This window comes from Pinus tabuliformis, chromosome X (genome assembly GCF_031772625.1).
Source record: "Pinus tabuliformis cultivar Carrire ecotype Pingquan chromosome X, CPIR1, whole genome shotgun sequence".
In the NCBI taxonomy this organism is placed as follows: Eukaryota; Viridiplantae; Streptophyta; class Pinopsida; order Pinales; family Pinaceae; genus Pinus; species Pinus tabuliformis.
Window position 1 is genome coordinate 1,442,038,656 of NC_142308.1, and position 9,415 is coordinate 1,442,048,070.

At 37.5% G+C, this 9,415-nt stretch overlaps 1 protein-coding gene across 1 annotated transcript; it reads right to left on the minus strand.

Annotated features, from left to right (window-relative positions):
- Positions 1–253: 253 nt before the first annotated feature.
- LOC149145448 (putative anthocyanidin reductase) lies at positions 254–2,133 on the minus strand. The gene is made up of 4 exons (XM_089449241.1): positions 1,872–2,133; positions 1,602–1,778; positions 823–949; positions 254–639 (listed from the first exon to the last, which is right to left on the minus strand). Exons 1-4 carry the CDS (start codon positions 2,112–2,114, stop codon positions 626–628), a joined length of 561 nt encoding a protein of 186 aa, XP_089305367.1. The 5' UTR covers positions 2,115–2,133; the 3' UTR covers positions 254–625.
- Positions 2,134–9,415: the final 7,282 nt, after the last annotated feature.

The following is a 9,415-nucleotide window of genomic DNA, read 5'->3' on the forward strand; positions in this document are numbered from 1 at the left end:
ATCAGTCAAACACTGAACATAATGCGCTGGCAAGGCTTGCACGACCATTTGGGAATCACCCTATGTAATCATATGCCAACAATAAAACTCTAGAAAAATCCCTTTTATCCGACGTGAGTGATGTTTTTTAAGAACTCAAGCAAGAAACAGACTAGGAACCAAATCAAAGGTGTATGTGGCACGTTCGAATAACTCATTAAAACTCCACGCGTGAAGCCCTTTCAGAAGTAGCTCTCCACGCGTGAAGCCACTCTCCACCCGTCAAACGATGATGTTGATGGTGGTAAGTATTTCTCTAGCACTGGATTCACTGATATTGCCTCAGGCGTGGGAAACGGCGAGGCAGATTCCACTGGTGTGGTCGGTGGACTTGGAGGCTGCGGCCACTGTCTTCTGAGGGCGCCGCAGACTCATATAAAGGACTGCATTTTGTTCGCCGAATTCGAATCTGGGGCTGTTCCAGTTCCTGCTCCCGAACGAAGGTGCAGGCGAAGGCGATGGCGATGACGCTCGGGGTGTCTGAAACCTTGATCTGCTGTTCTTGGAAGAATCCATGGAATTCTTTCGCTGGTGACTTTCAAGCTTGAGGACTTGGAACGAAGCAAGGGACCCGCCACGTCCAATCCTAAGTCTGCGATCCTGGAAACCATGGACATGCCATGAGTTTTATCAATTCTTTCTCTCTGTAATTATCCTTTTAGCAGCATTTAAATTGTTTTCATTGTTAAAAAAATACTGTAATGGAATTTGATTGCTTCTGTTTTGTCTTGGCTTATGCTATAGCATTATATTTTGTTACTTCATTTTGTAGGGCGCACTCACCTTCAAGTAATTCATCCATCACCTTCAAATGCCCACCAGCAGCAGCAAGATGTAGAGTGGCCCCAGGACCTTTTGGGCCAAATGCAGGTACATTCACATGTGCACCCATATTGAGAAGCCGTCTCACCTACACCATATAAATAACAGAAGAAAGACTGTCAAGCAAGAAAGCACTTTTTTCCAATATTTTTGCATATGCAAAAGAATGGTGAAATCAACCAAGAACAGTGGTAAGTAACAGACGATTTCGTTAATTTCGAAATTTATATCCAATTAGAAAAGACTCTTCTTTTGCATGTATAGGTAATATGATTCTATCAACGAAAAACAGTGATCAGTACTCACAGACAAGGTGAACACATTTGAAATTAGGTTCTGTGAACACATTTGAAATTAGGATAAAGATATGAAATTTCATTATTTGCGCAATAATCAGATGAAAAGCAAAAATAGAAAAAATAAGGCAGAGATTAAATATTTGTGTCTGGTGCCTTGTTTCTCCAGGATTTCTCAACAGATTTTAACCGACGCTAGCAACCCCCTGTGATTTTGTTGTCTGTTTTCCCAGGCAGGTGAAAATGGGTGCATTCGCCCTTCTATCAAGCTGGATTGATGCTGCCACTAATCCTACATACAGAAAGAAGCATAAACAATTTCAGGTATTTCATATTGTTTGTGACCTCAGCATGGGAATAAAGAGTTATTCTATCCATTAACTGAACCTAATTTAAGAAAAAAAGCACGCCACTACTAATTGCTCTTCGAAAAGGAACATTTACCCAGAAAGGGGGTTTTTCACGCCTGATGAGATCAACATTGGTCCAGCAAGATTCATCAACGAAGTCCATGTATTCACCCCTGTCTTTCAGGGGAGATGCTGCGGTTATGGACGAGGTGTAAGTGCAAGCGCTCAGAATATCCAGACTCCCATTCACCGCGGCTTGGATAACACCAGTCTGAAGCGCAAAAAAGGGAAAAAAAAAACAGAAGTTAAAACCCCATACTCACAAAGTTGAATGGGAACCCTAAATAATTATTTACCTCTTTACCTCTGGATCTTTGGTGTAATCCGTGGGAGTGGCCATGTGAACCACGAAGTCACAGCCATGAACGGCAGAATCGAAGCTGCCCTGTGCATTAATGTCAGCTTTGAAAAGCGTAAGCCTCTCCGTGGCTCCCGGCAGCGACAGAATATGGCGAGTTGAACAAACCCCAGCAGAACCCCAGCAGAAGCTAACATGCAACGGAATGCAATAAAGAAGGAAGACCAGGCGCAGGGCCAAAGGCAGCATAGTACAGAAAAGACGATGAGCTCGGCTGACTGCTTTGCTCGACTCATCCGGTTCAGGCGTTCCCTTATGCAGCAAGGGAAAGTGGGCGGGGAATCAGCATCTGTTATGCATGCAGAGTGACACCTCCGGCCATGCAAACATTGACCATACGGCCGACACCTGCGAAAGAACAAGCACGTTAGCAGCGAAAGAACAAGCAAGTTAGCAGACAACGAATTGAACACTTAACATTAAACATTAAGGGATTAATGTCAGCATTAAAACTAAACCGCACACCGTCAGGGAGACTTGAATATGGGTAAGTATCAGTTTAACATATGGTCCGGCCTCTTCCGCCTCGGGAAGAGGCCAAATAAGATGGCCAACAGAAGATCGGCTGCAAACTTTAGCATATAAGTGATAATACCACTAAAAAACCCCGCGATTTAATGCTATCTCCCCGCCGAACGGTTACTATAGTCCCTGCCGGATGCCAGATAAAACCCCATACTCACAAAGTTGAATGGGAACCCTAAATAATTATTTACCTCTTTACCTCTGGATCTTTGGTGTAATCCGTGGGAGTGGCCATGTGAACCACGAAGTCACAGCCATGAACGGCAGAATCGAAGCTGCCCTGTGCATTAATGTCAGCTTTGAAAAGCGTAAGCCTCTCCGTGGCTCCCGGCAGTGACAGAATATGGCGAGTTGAACAAACCCCAGCAGAACCCCAGCAGAAGCTAACATGCAACGGAATGCAATAAAGAAGGAAGACCAGGTGCAGGGCCAAAGGCAGCATAGTACAGAAAAGACGATGAGCTCGGTTGACTGCTTTGCTCGACTCATCCGGTTCAGGCGTTCCCTTATGCAGCAAGGGAAAGTGGGCGGGGAATCAGCATCTGTTGTGCATGCAGAGTGACACCTCCCGCCATGCAAACATTGACCATACGGCCGACACCTGCGAAAGAACAAGCACGTTAGCAGCGAAAGAACAAGCAAGTTAGCAGACAACGAATTGAACACTTAACATTAAACATTAAGGGATTAATGTCAGCATTAAAACTAAACCGCACACCGTCAGGGAGACTTGAATATGGGTAAGTATCAGTTTAACATATGGTCCGGCCTCTTCCGCCTCGGGAAGAGGCCAAATAAGATGGCCAACAGAAGATCGGCTGCAAACTTTAGCATATAAGTGATAATACCACTAAAAAACCCCGCGATTTAATGCTATCTCCCCGCCGAACGGTTACTATAGTCCCTGCCGGATGCCAGATGGCAGGGACTAATAAAAATACCAACTAGTTATGCACACTGTTCGATATTAAAAACATCAAAAGGCATACATAAGCGAAAATTCTAGTAGGGAACAGAAAGGTACAGATAACAAGTTACTTAGAGAAAAACAAAAAATATATTAATATGTTCCATGCATACCTTTCCCTACTATAGTTTATCTGCAGTGGATACTTAATTAAATTCTTTCTGCGCATCCATAATCAATCAATCCATTCGAAACTTGAATGTATACTGAAAGTTGTTACCGTATCCACTACTAGAAATGCACTTGGGAGAGTATCTTTCCTGCCATGAACGGATCCAGTAGTTCTTTCTGAGCTGATATCACTTAGCCCCCGAAATTAAGAACTTTTTGGAATTTCAGATAATTTATTTTTATACATTACTTCTATAGAAGATTTTTCCTTAACAACATTCAGACTTTCTTGGATTTCTCTTTCTTTATTTTCTTAAAAAAACGGACTTTCTTGGATTTCTCTTTCTTTATTTTCTTAAAAAAGGAATATTTTCTCATTTTTCTTTAAAGCCGAGTTTTCTCTCATAGAGAGCTTTATTCTACAATTTTTTTTCCAACTGAGTGATTTAATAGATTTTCTCTCCCATTATATTAAATTTTATTGATCAACTCTAATAAATATTTAAGAGTTATATAAGGGAATATTATTTTTATATCATATGATGGGATTTTGAAAAGAATCTCTTAACTTTAGTGTTTCTTTCCAAAATAATTTCTAAATTTGATTTTTATTTATAAGAATAATTTATTACATCATAATTTATTGTTCACTCTAATTAAAATCAATCGCCACATTCTAGCCATCAAATTTAAAAGTAGTTCAGTCAAAAAATAGAAATATGTTTACATAAAAGCATAGGGTATTACAAAAATTACGTTGAGGAAAAAAGGGAAGAGGTAAACCTACTAATGAATTATTGAAAATGATGTGTGTGGGGGATAATTGAATAATAGAGTTATGTTATCAGAAACGAGAAACGGGAAACAGAACGGGAAACGAGAAAGGTACGAGAAACGAAGTTTGGAGGTTTCGCATATAAGAAACCAGGAGAGAGAAAAACACCATATTAAAGGTGAACAATATAAACAAATAATTAATCATAAGCCTGCAATGTTTTTGCTCATGAAACTGTAAAAAAAAATTGTAAATACTAATTTACTTTTAAGAAAGAAGTAATAATTTTGTAGATCCAAAAATTTAGCCATCATTAATTCCAAGAAAATAGCAAACATTGATAAGAATAAGAGATTTGAAATATAAATAATTAAATTTGTTCTTTCGAATATATATGTATCTCTAAAGTCACTTCCAACAATTCATATCAAAATGCAAGTAAACCTAATAATCTAGATTTTGAAGGTCATTTTCTGGAATGGTTGTTGAGCTTGAGCCAATTCCAAAAGAATTATTTTGGTCAATAGACTTCATGGTATCATCAAGCATGTCTTCAGCATTGTCTTGTAGCACCTCAAGTGGAAGCTCATCATTTTCGTCATCTTGTGAACCACCATAATCCCACATTCTCATGGGTCCAGTTTTGTATTATAGTTGTTGTCGAGATAACAAACGTAGATTTGAATGTACAAACACCAAATTTTGTGCCATTTTTGTGCCTAGGCGATTCCTCTTCGTTGAATGGATGAAAGCATATTCACTCCAATTTCTTTCACATGTAGAGGAACTAGTCACCTATAAAATAAAATTAAAATTATGTTAGTCATAGTCAATCAATAAATCTTATAAGATAAATAATCTAAAATGAGCTTTAGAATTAATTGTTTAAACAATAAATCAATACATTAAAGGTATTTTTTGTTAAGAATACCTGTGAAAGCAAACGGATAGCCAAACGATGAAGAAAGGGGGTCCCTGTACCATATTGTATCCAGAAGTCGATGGTTCCAAGTTGTTGTCTGTTGTATGCACAATCTTCATTTGCAAAGTGGTCTTCTGATCTCAAATACTTTCCTAACTCAAACCGTAAAGCAGTGCGATCCTGACGATTGTAACACCTACTTATAAAAGTGTTCCAGTTTTGCATAACTTCTACATCTGATGATGGTTTCTTATGAAACCATTTAGGATTGAGTAAAAATGCAATTGAATGAAGAGGGCTATGAAGCATTTTCCACCTTGTCAAACTAAGTTCCCACACTTCATTTCTCGTGTCTTTGTCGATCCTATAATTTTAATCTTCCATTATGTCATGGATCGTCTCTCTCATTTGATCCATGCTCTCAAAGAAATCCCCTAAGAATGGTTGATCACTATCAAATATGCGAAGGGTGGAAACAATAGGTGTAATAAGGGTAACAATATCCTCCACTCTCCTCCAAAAATTCTATGAAGAAAGACAAATAATAATGTCCTCAACTTTTAGGCCATCCCCAGTATGAGAACCCTTCCACCTTTGCCAATCCATTGATACCACCATCTCTCTCAAAGATTGATGCATTTTAATAAGGCGTTGAAGCATAATGAAAGCAGATGCAAATCTAGTTTCGGCACATCGAAGAAGCTGAAGTTTTGCATATTTCCTATAAATTGCTATGGATGCTGCATGATTAATAATAAAGTGTTGTAGCATCTTTGCTTCAGTTATAGTTTTATCAACCCATGCAATGTTATTAATATCTTTCAGGAGCACATTCAAGCAATGCACAGAGCAAGGAATCCAAAAAATTGTTGGATATTCATCCTCAATCAACCCACCAGCAAGGATATTGTTTGAGGCACTATATGTAACAATTTGGACCACGTTTTCTCTACCAACCTCCTCTATTGCCTCTTTGAGGAGACCTGTTAGATATGGACCATCTTTTTTCTTTCTTGTAGTATCATAGGATTTTAAAAACATAACTCATTTTGGACTAGAAACCAAAATATTGATAAGGGGACGATGGTTAACATCTGTCCAACAATCAGAGACAATGGAGACTCCAGATTCCTTCCAACTATCTTTAATGTCTTGAAGTCTAGCTTCAACCCGAGCCCTCTCTTCAGATAACACGGTTGTCCTCATCTTTTCATAACTAGGAGGCTTGTAACCTTTAGGAGCATTGTTAACTAGATCTCTTACCATTTCTTTCCAATAAGGAGACCTAAAAACATTAAAATATATGCCATTTGCGAAAAAAAATCGTCCAATGGATGCATCGAGATTTCCCCTCCCTTTTACATCCCATAAGTTTTGAAGGTGAGAAACAGAAACTTGATGTTGAGAGGAAGAGTGTGGACCACCAATTGTCAATCCACTACGATTGTTGTTAGCTTGAACTAAACCTTCAACAATATGTTTAAGCTTTTCAAGTTCATTAAATTGCTTAATTAGAGAAGCTTTTTATGTTTTAGGTACACTGTCACATAAAGCTGATTGTTCTTTTTTCCCCATTCCAAGTAAATGCCATCGAACTCTTCCTACATTCCCCGATTTTTATTTTTTACAATAAGGACACAACCAAACCTTTGAACCAGATGATCCACTTGATCCTCCACTGTAAGGTTGAGTGCATTTCACAGGTGCCCATAACCTTGCCTCAAAGGCTTTTTTTGCTTCTTGATATTCTTTGTTTTGGATTTTTTTGGATGCCGCTATGGAAGATTTTTGTTGGGAAAGGGGTGGTCTACTTTGTGACATTGATGAACTTTCTTTCATTGCAATGAAAAATTAGTGGAATAAGAAATAAATGATTCTCCTCTGCAACCAATCTTAATCTGCACAATTTATATTTGAAAATTAGTTACAGAAAATAAAATAAAAAAATTGACACTTAATTAGAAAAATATAATTAACTAAAAATTTGTAGAGAAAATCAAAGAAAATTTTGGAAAACTTAAACAAAATAAAATTATTTATCTTTTTTCAAATTTTCAAATATCTAAATCACCTTAGTTCGAGCATAAGAGGGACTAGATCCAAAGAAAGGGGTCATTGGCCCATCCAATTACCTCCTAGATCCATAGATGCTAGTCCCTTGCTCTGGCAACTCCTCTAGGATCATATAGCTGGACCAACCGCTTGTTCAAGGGAACTTCGATAGTCAGCGAGTGCCTAGTTCACCTCTAGAGGGACCCATTTTAGACAATTCGAGGAAATTAGAAAGGTGCATCTAGAATTAGGATTGCTTCCTCATATCTCCGAATTTCCCTTTCAGAAGGTTCAAATTTGGCAACGAAACTCAAGCTCAATTTATATACCTTGTATTTGATACTTTAATAATATATTTTTGCAGTGTTTTCATTTTACCACATACAACTTTGTCAAACTCTGTTGGTTGAGAGTCAAATTTGTGTAGAGATTCATTCAGACACCCAAAACTAGGAATCACTTTGTTTATGGATCACATTCAGTATAGGAGCACATTACAGAACCATAAATGAAGTCTTGTGGGATAGATTGATGGTCTGGACAAGAAGCCACCATTATGTTTGCTGGAAAAAAAATCCCATTATACCAGAGTTGCCAGGTGGTAGGAGAATGGAAGGGGACAATGAAGCAAAAGGTCTAGCTGAGTGAAGATTGTGCTAAGAAGAAAAACTAAAATACCTCACAAGTAGTTATCATGCTAGAAGAATCTCATTAACTTCACTTGCCCTATATTCTTCCACATCTGGAAATTTCCAGGTTCAAATTTTGCTATTTTCCTGTGTATTTCCAAGGGCCATTTTCCCTGTGAGAGGAGCCCTGAATTTTCCTGAGAAAATTAATGAAGGAGAATTTGTTGGGGCAAATTTACTGTGATTTTTTTATGGCTATTTGTGACTGATTTTCTAAGGAAATTTTCCAGAGAAAATTTATACTGTTTAAAAGTTGAAAACACCAACGTATTTGTTTTTGCAATTTCAGAATGCATTTGTGAAGAAATTATTTTCTAGGTATAAAAAAATTGACGGTAAAATAAATCAGATCTGGTGTTAAAAGTTCAACCACCATTCACTCCAATTGTGAAAAATCGATTTAAAGTGTAAGCAAACATTGAAATCATGCCATTTATAATGGACCTTGATACAGAACTTGCCAAGTTGGCTTGCCAAGCTGTAAAGGGACTTGTAATGGAATAGCTTAAACAACTGATAAGAGTTTTTGACTTTTTCCTGTGGGATATGAGAGGAATATCAAGATAATGTGGTACTTCCCGGAGCAGTAAAGTTGCAAACAAGACAGCAAGTTTCAGACTATAGTGATCACTTTTATCAGCAAACATAAAGTTGAAAAATTGTAAAGATGAACAGCAAGTTGTACTTAAATATTTCAACAGGCTCAGCACAGCAATTGAGAGGGAACTAGGGCTGTTCACAATCTGAACGCTAGAGGATGCCTATAATAAAACAATAGCCATTGAAGCCAGGCAAATTTGTGACCATTTTATGGCGATATTATGTTGGCTTATAAAACTCATGAAATATTGTAATTTTGTCTATATTTTGGCCACAATGGTCAAAATTTCAGTACTATTTCTAACTATAAGAAAGACCAATACTCATATTATGAGGATATTCTACACAGTAGACTGTAGGATAGAATCAAAATTAGAAGCCTGGGCCTCAGCGGTTGCTGGCTTACTGATTTACCACTATTATAGAACCAAACTTACAAGAAGGAGCATTTAACTGTATATTTTTCTAAAGTGTTGTTCCATATTGTCATGATAGTATCAGCATTTTCCCTTGGTTACAAACCAAATCCCATATTTTATTCATAACGATTATACAGTTGCATTCCCATATTTTATTCATAATGATTGTACACTTCTTCAATCCCTTTGACTTATCTTTACGGAAATTTAAGACATTAATAAAATTATCTTATATATCATTTTCATGAAATAATATAATAGTGAGTACAGCTATGTCTTTCTAAGTTTCTCAATCCCTGGCTTCCCTCTTCAAACTTCAAAGTGAGAAAAACAATCCAAAAAAACTAAAAATTTCTTGACTTAATGGATATTTTCCAATTTGGATATTTTCCAATTCCCCTAATATATTACACTGATATTTTCAAAATTT

Excerpts from the sequence above, each read along its gene's own strand:
- LOC149145448 (XM_089449241.1), bottom strand. The coding sequence starts at position 2,114 with ATGCTGCCTTTGGCCCTGCGCCTGGTCTTCCTTCTTTATTGCATTCCG. Across the intron at positions 1,779-1,871 it reads ATTACACCAAAGATCCAGAG|ACTGGTGTTATCCAAGCCGC; the intron begins GTAAAGAGGTAA and ends TTTGCGCTTCAG. Across the intron at positions 950-1,601 it reads GTGAAAAACCCCCTTTCTGG|GTGAGACGGCTTCTCAATAT; the intron begins GTAAATGTTCCT and ends TATATGGTGTAG.